Source organism: Raphanus sativus, chloroplast, assembly GCF_000801105.2.
Source record: "Raphanus sativus chloroplast, complete genome".
Lineage (NCBI taxonomy): Eukaryota > Viridiplantae > Streptophyta > Magnoliopsida > Brassicales > Brassicaceae > Raphanus > Raphanus sativus.
Genome location: NC_024469.1, coordinates 110,001 through 125,000, shown reverse-complemented (window position 1 = coordinate 125,000; position 15,000 = coordinate 110,001). Strand labels below are relative to the sequence as shown.

Sequence of the window (15,000 nt, the reverse complement as noted above, 5' to 3'; positions counted from 1 at the left end):
GTTGGCAGACATTAAAAAAAAAAAATACTCGATTAATTCGTAAATCTGTTTTTTTTATAAAATTTTGCGTTGAACAACTGTCTATAACTATTTTTCTAGGTATCGTTAATATTCCAAGAATTACTACACAACTTTTTGTTGATTCAACAAAAAAAATTCTTGATCGATATATTTACAAGAATGAGGAAAATGGAGAAAAAAAAAAAAATACCATTTATTTTATTTCGACTATAAAAAATTTCATATCAAAAAAAAATTTTTTTAGTTATGACTTATACTCTTTATCACAAGCATATGTATTTTACAAATTATCACAAATTCAAGTTAGTAACTTTTCTAAATTAAAGTCTTTTTTTGAATATAACATATACATAACATCCTTTTTTGTTAAGAATCAAATAAAGGATTTTTTTCAAGAACAAGGAATCTTTCATTATGAATGGAAAGATAAAACCTTTTTAAATTCCGAAATAAATCAATGGAAAAACTGGTTACGAAGTCATTCTCAATATAATTTACCTCAGATTGCATGGGCTAGATTAGTAACCCAAAAATGGAAAAATAAAATAAACCAAGACTCTCTCGTTCTAAATCCAAGTTTAAACAAAGTGGATTCATACGAAAAAAATTTTTTTGATAATTACAAAAAACAAAATTTTTGTGAGGCTAACTCATTTTTCAATCCAAAACATAAACAGAATTTCAAAAAGGATTCTATATATAATCTTTTTTGCTACAAATCTATTCATTCTACAGAAAAATTTTTTGATATGTCTACAGGCCTAGAAAATTTGTTAGTCTCTTGTTTTCTAGAAAAATATAATATTCGGAGTATAGGGGAAATTCGACATAGAAAATATTTGGATTCGAGAATTCTCAACTTTTGGTTTAGAAAAAAAGTAAATATTGAGCCTGATACTAAGAGTAAAAAAAAATATATTAAGACTAAAGTTCAGAATTATCAAAGAATTGATAAAATAACTAAGACGAGTCTTGCCAATCAAAAAATAAACTTTTTTGATTGGATGGGAATGAATGAAGAAATACTAAATCATCGTATAACAAATTTTGACTTTTTTTTCTTTCCAGAATTTTTCTTATTTTCTAGTACATATAAAATGAAACCGTGGGTCATACCAATTAAATTACTTCTTTTCAATTTTAATGAAACAAAAAATGTGAATAAACAGATCACCCTAAAGAAAAAAGGTTTTATATCATCAAACGAAAACAAATTCCTTCGGTTGTTTAATCTAAATAAAGAAGAAAACGAATCGGCAGGTCAAGAAAAGTTTGAATCAGATAAAGAAACAAAAATAAATATGGAATCAGCTCTATCAAAGCAAGAAAAAAATATTGAAGAAAATTATACAGAATCGAAGATAAAAAAAAGTCAAAATAAAAAACAACCAAAAAGCAATACCGACGAGGAACTTGACTTATTTCTCAAAAGGTATTCGCGTTTTCAATTTCGATGGAATTGTTTTAATCAAAAAATTATCAATAATATAAGAGTATACTGTCTCTTGATTAGACTAAAAAATCCAAACGAGATAACGATATCTTGTATTGAAAGAGGAGAGATGAGCCTAGATATTCTAATGATTGAGAAGAATTGCACTTTTTCAAAATTAATGAAAAAAGGAATATTGATTGTTGAACCTGTTCGTTTGTCTGTAAAAAACGATGGACAACTTATTATATATAGAACCATCGGGATTTCATTGGTTCATAAAAATAAACAAAAAATAAGTAAAAGATCAAAAAAAAAAAGCTATATTTATAAAAAAAATAATTATGATTTCTTTGTCCCTGAAACTATTCTATCCCCTAAACGACGTAAAGAATTTCGAATTCTAATTTGTTTCAATTTAAAAAAAAAAAATGCAAGGGATAGAAATTCAAAATTTGATACAAATATTCAAAACTTGACCACAGTTTTGAATAAAAAGAAAGATCTTGATAAGGATAAAAAAAACCTAATTAAATTAAAATCCTTTCTTTGGCCCAATTTTCGATTAGAAGATTTAGCTTGTATGAATCGCTATTGGTTTAATACGACTAACGGAAATCATTTCAGTATGATAAGAATACACATGTATACGCGATTTCAAATGCATTAATGGTAGATCCTTTTTACTATATTTTGACTATATATATATAATATTAAGTTACGGTATATGAAAAATATATAATATAAGTTACGGTATATGAAAACAATTGGATGCACAAACGTGAGGTATTGCTTTAAATTAAATCTTTATACATGAGATTCATTGAATTAATGATATAGATACCACTCAGAGCGGATCCATAAATAAATTTTTAAAATCTTCCTTTTTTAGATCGAAATTAAAACTTTTAATTTATAAAATTAAGAATTAAGAAGTTGATAATTAAATTCGGATCCTTGTACAAAAAAACTACCATTATTATTACTGATCAGTAAAATTCATATCTTTCAATTCATATTAAAAAGGGAAGGATTTCTTTTTATGATAAAAAATACATTCATTTCATTTCAAGAAAAAAAAGAAGAAAGCAAGGGATCTGTTGAATTTCAAGTATTCAGTTTCACTAATAAGATACGAAGACTTACTTCACATTTGGAATTACACAGAAAAGATTATTTATCTCAGAGAGGTTTACGAAAAATTCTGGGAAAACGCCAACGACTGCTGGCTTATTTGTCAAAAAAAAATAGAGTACGTTATAAAGAATTAATTAATCAGTTGAATATTCGGGAATTAAAAACTCGTTAAATTCCAAAATTGTGAATTAGTTAATTTTTTAGATCTTGAATTTTTGAATAAACTTCTTTTTCAGCAATCTAATTCATACCAGAACGAATCAAGGAAAAACTTATGAAGAAACCAGTTACAGGAAAAGATCTTATGATAGTCAATATGGGACCTCACCACCCATCCATGCACGGTGTTCTTCGCTTAATTGTTACTCTAGACGGTGAGGATGTTGTTGATTGTGAACCCATATTGGGTTATTTACACAGAGGGATGGAAAAAATTGCAGAAAACCGAGCAATTATACAATATTTACCTTATGTAACGCGGTGGGATTATTTAGCTACTATGTTTACAGAAGCAATAACAGTAAATGGACCCGAACAATTAGGAAATATTCAAGTTCCTAAAAGAGCCAGCTATATCAGAGTAATTATGCTAGAATTGAGTCGTATAGCTTCTCATCTGTTATGGCTTGGCCCTTTTATGGCAGATATTGGGGCACAGACTCCCTTTTTCTATATTTTCAGAGAACGAGAATTTGTATATGATCTATTCGAAGCTGCCACCGGTATGAGAATGATGCATAATTTTTTTCGTATTGGAGGAATAGCGGCGGATTTACCTTATGGTTGGGTAGATAAATGCTTGGATTTTTGTGATTATTTTTTAACAGAGGTTGTTGAATATCAAAAACTTATTACACGAAATCCTATTTTTTTAGAACGAGTTGAAGGCGTTGGGATTATTGGTGGGGAAGAAGCAATAAATTGGGGTTTATCCGGACCAATGTTACGCGCATCCGGAATACCATGGGATCTTCGTAAAGTTGATCGTTATGAGTCTTACGATGAATTTGAATGGGAAATTCAGTGGCAAAAACAAGGAGATTCATTAGCTCGTTATTTAGTACGACTTAGCGAAATGACAGAATCCATCAAAATTATTCAACAGGCTCTGGAAGGACTTCCGGGGGGTCCCTATGAAAATTTAGAAAGTAGAGGCTTTGATAAAAAAAGGAATCCAGAGTGGAATGATTTTGAATATCGATTCATTAGTAAAAAACCTTCCCCTACTTTTGAATTATCGAAACAAGAACTTTATGTAAGAGTTGAAGCTCCAAAAGGGGAATTGGGAATTTTTCTAATAGGAGATCAAAGTGGTTTTCCTTGGAGATGGAAAATCCGACCACCAGGTTTTATTAATTTGCAAATTCTTCCTGAACTAGTTAAAAGAATGAAATTGGCTGATATTATGACGATACTCGGTAGCATAGATATAATTATGGGAGAAGTTGATCGTTAAAATGATAATTTATGCAACAGAAGTACAAACTATAAATTCTTTTGTTAGATTGGAATCTTTAAAAGAGGTCTATGGACTCATATGGATATTTGTCCCTATATTTTCTCTTGTATTGGGAATCATAACTGGTGTACTAGTAATTGTGTGGTTAGAAAGAGAAATATCTGCAGGGATACAACAACGTATTGGACCTGAATACGCCGGCCCGTTAGGAATTCTTCAAGCTTTAGCCGACGGGACAAAACTACTTTTCAAAGAAGACCTTCGTCCATCTAGAGGAAATACTCCTTTATTTAGTATTGGACCATCTATAGCAGTTATCTCTATTTTACTAAGTTATTCAGTAATTCCCTTTAGCAATCACCTTGTTTTAGCGGATCTCAATATCGGTATTTTTTTATGGATTGCCATCTCAAGTGTTGCTCCGATCGGACTTCTTATGTCAGGATATGGATCAAATAATAAATATTCTTTTTTAGGTGGTCTGCGAGCTGCTGCCCAAGCAATTAGTTATGAAATACCATTAACTCTATGTGTTTTATCAATATCTCTACGTGCGATTCGTTGAAACAGAAAGGTTTATTCCGTTTCTTCTAGATAAAAAAAAATGAAAAAAACGGAATATATATATTTATCTTTGGGGTTAATCTTAATAAAAGGAATTTGATAGTTATATATGAGTGAAAAAAAACTGCTCAGAAATTAGCAGTAAAAAGAAAAATTCAGTCTCATTTCCTATGTACAAAGGTTAAATGGAAATAAATATAAGCGTAAGAATCACTTTACCCCAAGGTTGGTTGATTAGTCAGCCGGGCTTGAAGCGGGTTAAAAAAAATATTAACCGTATGACGTTTTCACTATCAGTTATATAAATTACTATACATATACATATATTACAAAGTGAGCGGCAATTAGGTAAAAACGCGTGGATGGTTAGAAACACCAAAATACACAAAGAATTTGTAATAGAGATTAACCAAATTGAAAAGGATATTTATGCATAACATAAGATAACAAAAAAAGAAGGTTAATTGGGGCTTGAAATTAGTAGAAATGATCAGGCAGTACTCCCCAAGATTCCGATTCAGAGTATGCTCCCATCCACCGATAAATGTAATGACTATCAGAAACGAAATAATCCTTTATTTTTTTTTTAAGTCCACCTACTTTTTTCTAAAAAAGAAAGAAGAATAGGAACGAAACAAGGATATTTTTTTTGATAGATTTCGAAAATAAAATAGAATTTCTATCATGAATAATAAACTAATAGGATGTTTAATTCTTTTTCGTAATTGAAAAACACGACGGGCTGAAAAACCTAGTTTTATTTTTACAAGGGTGCTTTATTAAAGGATTAAGTTATTACTCAACAAATAGAAATTAAAATTTGTAAAGGATGAGATGAATTCCGAAGCGCGTTTTTTAGTTTTAGAATTTGAGCAGACAGAATTCCATTGGTATAATTCGGGATCCCAGATATATTTTTATTTAATCCATTTTAGAACACATCATATCCATCTAAATAATACTAATCTGGTCCTTATATTTATTTACGGCCCCCGAGGAGCCGTATGAGGCGAAGACCTCATGTACGGTTTTGTAATAGCGGTGAGAATAGTAATGTTATCACCGACTAGGATTATCTAACAGTTTAAGTACAGTTGATATAGTTGAGGCACAATCAAAATATGGTTTTTGGGGATGGAATTTGTGGCGTCAACCTATAGGTTTTATCATTTTTCTAATTTCTTCCCTAGCAGAATGCGAGAGGTTACCTTTTGATTTACCAGAAGCGGAAGAAGAATTAATAGCAGGTTATCAAACTGAATATTCCGGTATCAAATTTGGTTTATTTTACGTTGCTTCTTATCTAAATCTATTAATTTCCTCATTATTTGTAACAGTTCTATACTTAGGCGGTTGGAATATTTCTATTCCGTATATATCTATTCTGGAGCTATTTGAAAAGGATCAAATTTTTGGAACAACAATTGGTATCTTTATTACATTAGCTAAAACTTATTTGTTCTTGTTCATTTCTATCGCAACCAGATGGACTTTACCTAGGCTAAGAATGGATCAACTATTAAATCTTGGATGGAAATTTCTTTTACCGATTTCCCTTGGTAATCTATTATTAACAACTTCTTTCCAACTCTTTTCACTCTAAATTGAAAATCAATCCAAGATATTCATTACTTGTTTTAAACAAGAGAAAGAAACAAAGATCAAATTATTCATAGATAATTACAATATGCTTCCTATGATAACCGGGTTCATGAATTATGGTCAACAAACCCTACGAGCTGCAAGGTATATTGGTCAGGGTTTCATGATTACCTTATCCCACACAAATCGTTTACCTGTAACTATTCAATACCCCTATGAAAAATTAATAACATCAGAACGTTTCCGCGGTCGAATCCATTTCGAATTTGATAAATGCATTGCTTGTGAAGTATGTGTTCGAGTATGTCCTATAGATCTGCCGGTTGTTGATTGGAAATTGGAAACCAATATTCGAAAAAAACGATTGCTTAATTACAGTATTGATTTTGGAATTTGTATATTTTGTGGTAATTGTGTTGAGTATTGTCCAACAAATTGTTTGTCAATGACTGAAGAATATGAATTTTCAACTTATGATCGTCACGAGTTGAATTATAATCAAATCGCTTTGGGTCGTTTACCAATGTCAGTAATTGACGATTACACTATTCGAACAATTTTGAATTCACCTCAAACAAAAAATGGATAAACCCATTAATTTTATAAAAAAAAAAAAAGAATGCAAAACTGTTGAATTATATTATATAAAGAATTTAATTAAAAACTTGTATTTATAGAATAATATTAAGTATTAAGGCTCATCCTTTTAATATAATATTTTCGTAATTACTATCTTGCTTGAAATAGATAGGTTGAAAATATTAGAATAAAAAAGCGAAACTGTCTAATAATTGTATCTACATCAATTAATATTCATTAGATTCTAATTTCACTCTATTAGAAACATATTAAAAAAAAATTCCCCGGTTAAATTAATAAGGTCATGAAAAGGATTTCTATTTTTTCTTTTTTTAATAATATAATGGATTTGCCTGGACCAATACATGATTTTCTTTTAGTTTTTCTGGGATCTGGTCTTCTAGTAGGAGGTCTGGGAGTGGTATTACTTCCTAACCCAATATTTTCAGCCTTTTCCCTAGGATTTGTTCTTGTTTGTATATCTTTATTGTATATTTTAGCAAATTCCCATTTTGTAGCTGCTGCACAACTCCTTATTTACGTGGGAGCCATAAATGTTTTAATCATATTTGCTGTGATGTTCATGAATGATTCCGAATATTCCATAGATTTCAATCTGTGGACTGTTGGGAATGGGATTACTTCATTGGTTTGTACAACTATTCTTTTTTCATTAATTTCTACTATTCTCGATACGTCATGGTACGGGGTTATTTGGACTACAAGATTAAACCAGATTTTAGAACAAGATTTAATAAGTAATAGTCAACAAATAGGAATTCATTTATCAACAGATTTTTTTCTTCCATTTGAACTCATTTCAATAATTCTTTTAGTTGCTTTGATAGGTGCAATTTCTGTGGCTCGTCAATAAAAAAGGTTGCGATTAGTAAATACCAAAGAAAACTTTGTCTTTGTGTATGTTATGATATTTTTTCCGTCCATTCCATTCAATTTGATTTGATTTAATACTATTTCATTTTTTAAATATCAATTTTTATATTTGATATATATTTGAAATTTTTTCCCTAATATAGTTTTTATTCGTACTTTGTTGTTATATTCTAGTTGATTGAATCCGGTGAATTGTTTTTATTATTCATATTGAATAATGAATCAAAATTGATAAGGAGTTGCTCAATGATACTCGAACATGTACTTGTTTTGAGTGCCTATTTATTTTTGATTGGTCTTTATGGATTGATCACGAGTCGAAATATGGTTAGGGCTCTTATGTGCCTTGAACTTATACTCAATGCAGTTAATATGAATTTCGTAACATTTGCTGATTTTTTTGATAATTCCCAACTAAAAGGGGATATTTTCTGCATTTTTGTTATAGCAATTGCAGCCGCTGAAGCAGCTATTGGATTAGCTATAGTCTCGTCAATTTATCGTAACAGAAAATCAACTCGCATCAACCAATCGACCTTATTAAATAAGTAGCATAAATCAAAAAATTATAGGTTTAAATTTGCATATATGATAGGTTATGACTTACTAGATTAAATTTGTGAAAATCTAAGAAATCAAAGTATTTTAGCCCCATTTTTTACCAATTGAGCCAGAATTCATTAAAAAAATTCTATTAAAGGAAATCATTGCTTCATCTAGTATTTTAATTTAATATATCATTTAGTTATAAGTTTACTAGATTGAAAATTTATGACATTCAAAAAACTATAGATCCTATGTCACATTCAGTAAAAATTTATGATACCTGTATAGGATGTACTCAGTGTGTCCGAGCATGTCCTACAGACGTATTAGAAATGATACCTTGGGATGGATGTAAAGCTAAGCAAATAGCTTCTGCCCCAAGAACCGAGGATTGTGTTGGTTGTAAGAGATGTGAATCTGCCTGTCCAACGGATTTTTTGAGCGTTCGAGTTTATTTATGGCATGAAACAACTCGAAGCATGGGTCTAGCTTATTGATACGTTACCGAAAACCTGATTTGAATAAATTTGGAATACATTTTTTTTTTTTTATTGACAAGTACTCGTACTCAAAAAAGTTCAATTATATTTTTTTATTTATATATTTTTTTGAGTACGCGTTCTTTGGACCTGGTGTATCTTGTCTTTACCACGAATGATTTTCCTTGGTTAACAATAATTGTTGTTTTTCCAATATCTGCCGGTTCATTAATGTTATTTCTCCCGCATAGGGGAAATAAAGTTAATAAGTGGTATACTATATGCATTTGTATCTTAGAACTTCTTCTAACGACTTACGCTTTTTGTTATAATTTTAAACTGGACGATCCACTAATTCAACTGTCCGAAGATTATAAATGGATCAATTTTTTTGATTTTTATTGGAGACTGGGAATAGATGGACTTTCTATAGGAACGATTTTACTTACGGGATTTATTACTACTTTAGCTACTTTAGCGGCTTTTCCAGTTACTCGGGATTCCCGATTATTCTATTTTCTGATGTTAGCAATGTACAGCGGCCAAATAGGATCATTTTCTTCTCGGGATATTTTACTTTTTTTCATCATGTGGGAATTAGAATTAATTCCCGTTTATCTCCTTTTATCCATGTGGGGTGGAAAGAAACGTTTGTATTCAGCTACAAAATTTATTTTATACACTGCAGGAAGTTCTATTTTTTTATTAATAGGAGTTTTAGGTATAAGTTTATATGGTTCGAACGAACCAACATTAAATTTAGAACTATTAGCGAATCAAGTCTATCCTGTCACACTCGAAATACTATTTTATATTGGATTTCTTATTGCTTTTGCCGTCAAATCACCGATTATACCTTTACATACTTGGTTACCTGACACCCACGGCGAGGCACATTACAGTACCTGTATGCTTCTCGCTGGAATCTTATTAAAAATGGGAGCATATGGATTGGTTCGAATCAATATGGAATTATTACCTCACGCTCATTCTATGTTTTCTCCTTGGTTGATGGTAGTCGGTACAATCCAAATAATTTATGCAGCTTCAACATCTCCCGGTCAACGTAATTTAAAAAAGAGAATAGCCTATTCTTCTGTATCTCATATGGGTTTTATAATTATAGGTATTGGTTCTATAACGGATCCTGGGCTTAATGGAGCTATTTTACAAATAATCTCTCATGGATTTATTGGCGCTGCACTTTTTTTCTTGGCAGGAACTAGTTATGATAGAATCCGGCTTGTTTATCTTGATGAAATGGGTGGAATGGCTATCTCCATTCCAAAGATATTTACAATGTTCACTATCTTATCGATGGCTTCCCTTGCATTACCGGGCATGAGTGGTTTTATTGCAGAATTAATCGTTTTTTTTGGAATAATTACCAGCCAAAAATATTTCTTAATTTCAAAAATTTTAATTATTTTTGTAATGGCAATTGGAATGATATTAACTCCTATATATTTATTATCTATGTCACGTCAAATGTTCTATGGATACAAGTTAATTAATGCCAAAAACTTTTCTTTTTTTGATTCTGGACCCCGAGAGTTATTTCTTTCAATCTCTATTCTTCTACCCATAATTGGTATTGGGATTTATCCTGATTTTGTGCTCTCATTAGCAAGTGACAAGGTCGAATCCATTTTATCTAATTATTTTTATGGATAGTTTTCAGGAAATAAAAAAAAACATTAAATTGAATTATAATAAGAAGTTTTTGGTTTTTGTATTGTGAGAACCTTTTGAATCATTGTACTACTTGATTCAAAAGGTTCTTGATGATTTACTACTAAAACTAAATTTGATTTCTTAACTTATATGAAGTTATATATAGATTCTATTTTTTTTATTTGGATTCTTTTCTTTTTTTTTTAATGTTTTAGTTAATTCGATGTAAATGAACCATAACTATGTAAACCTATTCCTAAAAGATTGACGCCAAAATAGCATATCCAAATTAAAAGAAAACCTAGCGAAGCCACAATTGCAGAATTTATACCTCGAGCATTCCTATTTGTTTTAATATGTAAATAAATTGCGAAGATGGTCCAAGTAATAAATGCCCAGGTTTCTTTCGGATCCCAATTCCAATATGAACCCCACGTTTCATTAGCCCATACAGCTCCTGAAAGAATGCCGACGGTTAAAAAGATAAATCCGAGACTAATAATACGAAAACTCCAATAATCTAATTGTTCAATCAATTGATACCTATAATAATTTCTAGAAAAACTAAAATTAATGTTTTGTTGTAGTAAAATAGAATTTCTTTCGTTTATGTAGTAAAGTACATCAAAAGAAAAAAATTCATTTAATAAAAATTTTATTTTCATATTATTTTTCCAAAAAGTAGATCCGACCTTGCGAAATGTAATGACTAGAAGAGCTATTGATAATAATGATCCGCATAACAGAGCGCCATAGCCTAAGATCATCATACTTACGTGCATCATTAACCACTGGGACTGGAGAGCTGGTACTAATATTGCAGACTGAGGCATGTTGTTTAAAAGGCCTGAAGTAGCAAAACCCTGAATAAAAATAGCACTTGGCGCAGTTATTGCGTTTAAGTGATTTTTTTTTTTTTTATTAAAATAGGAAACTATATGAATAATTGCAAAAGCCCATGAAAGAAAAATTAATGATTCATATAAATTGCTTAATGGAAAATGTCCTGAATAAATCCAACGCGTGAATAATAATCCTGTTATACCAAAAAACGTAATTACGATTCCTTTATCTGATGAATCAAAAAATCCTATGATTTCATCTAAATTAACTAATAAAGTTAAAAAATAAATTAGTAGTACAATTGAAACGACCGAAAAAGATATATGAGTTAATATATGCTCTAAAATTGAAAAAATCATAAAAAATTTGTTAAAAATTAATAAATTAATACTAGGTTTTACCCGATTTTATAAAAAAAGTCGGGTATTAATTTGATTATAAAACTTATAATATCTCTTTTATAAGATCTTATGCCGCTACTCGGACTCGAACCGAGATGCTCTAGCACTGCTTCCTAAGAGCAGCGTGTCTACCAATTTCACCATAGCGGCAATTTGTTCAAAATAATACTAACAAGTTTTTACTCAATCGTCGAGATTCAAATTTTAAATAAAGAAGCTAATTTAATGGAATTTACAATTGATTTTATTACTAAAAAAATAAAAATTAAAACTTCTCAAAAATCCTTAGAAATTTTAACTAAAATTTGCCTAAGTTGCTCAAGAGAAATGAAAAACAATAATTGTCAAAATATCTATTTTCATGCATCTTTTTATATTGTACAAACATAATATTTTTTGATCACTTAAAAAAAATATAATATATTATTATTTATTATTATCTAATATTCCCTTATTGTGGATAAATGCTTTTATAACTTTGATTCCAAGTAAAGAATATAAGAATTCAGCGAAATAATAATTCCTAAAGGTAAAAAGTGAAAAATTTTTGACTTAAATTAATTTCAAGAATCTGTTGATTTCGCTTAAAGATCTTGTATTTCCTCTTAACTAGGAAATACAAGATCTTTATTTATTTATTGATGGGGAAAATAATAATACCCCTTTTTTTATTTACAAAATCAATAGGAGTCTTTCTTATATATATATTATCTTTTTTTCTCTTTTCGTTCCTATTGATTTCTTTATTTATATGTATTCTAAAAAATTTGTTTTTACGTTAGGCTAATTCTAATGATTCTAGTGTTTTTTTATTTATTTTGTTGTACAAAAAAACTTTTTGAATTACCTGTTGAAAGCGATTTCCCTAAAGAAATCGCTTTCAACGATGTCCAATATCCCTTCCTTTTCCAAATTTTTTTACGAATACGCTTTTTCGAGATAGAAGTACGTTTTTTTGGAACTGCCATTCAAAAATGAAAAAAGTTTTTCAGTGGTATAATTGTATGTCAAAGACATTTATTATTCTATTCTTTCGTACTCCATATCGAGTAATTTTTTTCTTTCAAATTTTATTATATATTATTTTTCAAACAAAACAGACATTCAAAAATTTAAAACCCAACTATTTTTTACCTTTTTCTTGAAAAATTTTTTGTATTTAACGTTTTAAATCCGTATGAGAGTGCTCATTTAATTAATCTATACTGATAGATTATATTAGAAAAAATTTTATTAAATTTCTTCACTTCATATGTAAAAAAAAAAATATCGATTATAATACTATTTCTTGAAAAAAAAAGCTCATTTAGTGTACTGGAAGACAATCACTAAATTCCATAATTCAATAATAATTCTAAATAATCAAACCCAAATAACTTTTTTTTATAATTAATATTAAGTATTTTTTTGTCGTGTAAATCTTTGTTCTATTCTTAATATATGTATATAAATTATTGTAATACGGAATTATAATTCACTTTTTTTTTCTGTATCTGCATAAAATCACAATTTTATTTAGTAGTAAAAAAAAAAAAGACAAATCGTTTTTTTACAGTAACTTAGTAATATTATTTAATAACTTCTAATTTTTTGATTTGAATATATATTTCTTTTCAATCAAAGGTTTATGAAGGATTATACTAATTCGAAAAAATTTCTATTTAAGTTTGAAATAATGCGCCTTTTTATTATCCCCTTTGAAAAAAATATATATATATACAAACCAGTGAATAAGAAATAATAAATTTAAGAATAAAATAAAAAGGGTTTTTTATTTTATGGAACATACATATCAATATTCATGGATCATCCCTTTCATTCCACTTCCAGTACCTATTTTACTCGGAGCTGGACTTCTACTTTTTCCGACAGCAACAAAAAACCTTCGACGTATGTGGACGTTTCTGAGTATTTTTTTGTTAAGTATAGTTATGATCTTTTCGCTCTATCTATCTATTCAACAAATTTTTATAAGTTGCATTCATCAAAATGTATGGTCTTGGACCATAAATAATGAATTTTCTTTTGAGTTCGGTTACTTTATTGATCCACTTACTTCTATTATGTCAATATTAATTACAACTGTTGGAATTTTGGTTCTGATTTATAGTGATAATTATATGTCTCATGATCAAGGATATTTGAGGTTTTTTGCTTATATGGGTTTTTTTAATACTTCAATGTTAGGATTAGTTACTAGTTCTAATTTGATCCAAGTTTATTTTTTTTGGGAATTAGTTGGAATGTGTTCGTATTTATTAATAGGTTTTTGGTTCACACGACCTATTGCAGCGAATGCCTGTCAAAAAGCTTTTGTAACCAATCGTGTAGGGGATTTTGGTTTATTATTAGGAATTTTAGGTCTTTATTGGATAACTGGCAGTTTCGAATTTCAAGATTTGTTCGAAATATTCAATAATTTAATTTTAAATAATAGAATAAATCTCTTATTCCTTACTTTGTGTGCATTTCTATTATTTGTGGGTCCTATTGCTAAATCTGCACAATTTCCTCTTCATGTATGGTTGCCGGATGCCATGGAGGGCCCTACTCCTATTTCGGCTCTTATACATGCTGCTACTATGGTAGCGGCGGGAATTTTTCTTGTAGCTCGTCTTCTTCCTCTTTTTATAGTTATCCCTTCTATAATGTATATAATATCTTTGATAGGTATAATAACAGTACTCTTAGGAGCCACTTTAGCTCTTGCTCAAAAAGATATTAAGAGAGGTTTAGCCTATTCTACAATGTCTCAACTGGGTTATATGATGTTAGCTCTAGGTATGGGGTCTTATAGATCCGCTTTATTTCATTTGATTACTCATGCTTATTCGAAAGCTTTGTTGTTTTTAGGATCTGGATCCATTATTCATTCAATGGAAGCTATAGTTGGATATTCTCCTGATAAAAGTCAGAATATGATTCTTATGGGTGGTTTAACAAAACACGTGCCGATTACAAAAACTGCCTTTTTAGTAGGAACACTCTCACTTTGTGGTATTCCCCCCCTTGCTTGTTTTTGGTCTAAAGATGAAATTCTTAATGATAGTTTGTTATTTTCGCCAATTTTTGCAATAATAGCTTGTTCAACAGCGGGATTAACCGCATTTTATATGTTTCGGATTTATTTACTTACTTTTGAAGGACATTTAAACACTTATTTTATAAATTATAGTGGAAAAAAAAGTCGCTCCTTCTATTCAATCTCTTTATGGGGTAAAGAAGAAGATAACAAACTTAATAGAAATTTTGGGTTAGTACCATTATTAACAATGAATAATACGAAAAGAGCTTCTTTTTTTGGCAATAAAACATATAAAATTAGTAATAATGTAAGAAATCAAACTTTTATTACTGTTGAAAATTTTG

At 29.4% G+C, this 15,000-nt stretch overlaps 12 protein-coding genes and 1 non-coding gene across 13 annotated transcripts in view; 10 read left to right on the top strand and 3 right to left on the bottom strand. All coding sequences in view use genetic code 11, as the record gives it.

The window, feature by feature from the left end:
- Positions 1-2,123, top strand: part of ycf1 — a 5,304-nt gene extending 3,181 nt beyond the window's left edge. The window contains exon 1 of the mRNA in view: positions 1-2,123. This exon is cut by the window's left edge and continues 3,181 nt beyond it. Within this exon, the coding sequence (YP_009046973.1) occupies positions 1-2,123 (2,123 nt within the window).
- Positions 2,124-2,495: 372 nt separating this feature from the next.
- On the top strand, positions 2,496-2,762 carry rps15 (ribosomal protein S15). Its single transcript has one exon. The coding sequence runs from the start codon at positions 2,496-2,498 to the stop codon at positions 2,760-2,762; it is 267 nt and encodes an 88-aa protein (YP_009046972.1).
- A 102-nt stretch (positions 2,763-2,864) lies between these two features.
- Positions 2,865-4,046, top strand: ndhH (NADH dehydrogenase subunit 7). Its single transcript has one exon. It carries the CDS (start codon positions 2,865-2,867, stop codon positions 4,044-4,046), a length of 1,182 nt encoding a protein of 393 aa, YP_009046971.1.
- A 1-nt stretch (position 4,047) lies between these two features.
- On the top strand, positions 4,048-6,216 carry ndhA (NADH dehydrogenase subunit 1). Its single transcript is given in 2 exon segments — positions 4,048-4,600; positions 5,687-6,216. Coding segments are annotated over 2 exon segments (1,083 nt in total).
- Positions 6,217-6,300: 84 nt separating this feature from the next.
- Positions 6,301-6,804, top strand: ndhI (NADH dehydrogenase subunit I). The gene has a single exon. The coding sequence runs from the start codon at positions 6,301-6,303 to the stop codon at positions 6,802-6,804; it is 504 nt and encodes a 167-aa protein (YP_009046969.1).
- Positions 6,805-7,137: 333 nt separating this feature from the next.
- On the top strand, positions 7,138-7,668 carry ndhG (NADH dehydrogenase subunit 6). The gene has a single exon. It carries the CDS (start codon positions 7,138-7,140, stop codon positions 7,666-7,668), a length of 531 nt encoding a protein of 176 aa, YP_009046968.1.
- A 266-nt stretch (positions 7,669-7,934) lies between these two features.
- Positions 7,935-8,240, top strand: ndhE (NADH dehydrogenase subunit 4L). Its single transcript has one exon. The coding sequence runs from the start codon at positions 7,935-7,937 to the stop codon at positions 8,238-8,240; it is 306 nt and encodes a 101-aa protein (YP_009046967.1).
- Positions 8,241-8,485: 245 nt separating this feature from the next.
- psaC (photosystem I subunit VII) lies at positions 8,486-8,731 on the top strand. The gene has a single exon. It carries the CDS (start codon positions 8,486-8,488, stop codon positions 8,729-8,731), a length of 246 nt encoding a protein of 81 aa, YP_009046966.1.
- Positions 8,732-8,866: 135 nt separating this feature from the next.
- Positions 8,867-10,387, top strand: ndhD (NADH dehydrogenase subunit 4). The gene has a single exon. It carries the CDS (start codon positions 8,867-8,869, stop codon positions 10,385-10,387), a length of 1,521 nt encoding a protein of 506 aa, YP_009046965.1.
- Positions 10,388-10,602: 215 nt separating this feature from the next.
- Positions 10,603-11,589, bottom strand: ccsA (cytochrome c biogenesis protein). Its single transcript has one exon. The coding sequence runs from the start codon at positions 11,587-11,589 to the stop codon at positions 10,603-10,605; it is 987 nt and encodes a 328-aa protein (YP_009046964.1).
- Positions 11,590-11,701: 112 nt separating this feature from the next.
- On the bottom strand, positions 11,702-11,781 carry trnL-UAG. Its single transcript has one exon. It is a non-coding gene; the product is annotated as a tRNA-Leu (tRNA).
- A 659-nt stretch (positions 11,782-12,440) lies between these two features.
- Positions 12,441-12,599, bottom strand: rpl32 (ribosomal protein L32). The gene has a single exon. It carries the CDS (start codon positions 12,597-12,599, stop codon positions 12,441-12,443), a length of 159 nt encoding a protein of 52 aa, YP_009046963.1.
- Positions 12,600-13,409: 810 nt separating this feature from the next.
- ndhF (NADH dehydrogenase subunit 5) overlaps positions 13,410-15,000 on the top strand; it is a 2,241-nt gene continuing 650 nt past the window's right edge. The window contains exon 1 of the mRNA in view: positions 13,410-15,000. This exon is cut by the window's right edge and continues 650 nt beyond it. Coding sequence (YP_009046962.1) covers positions 13,410-15,000 — 1,591 coding nt within the window.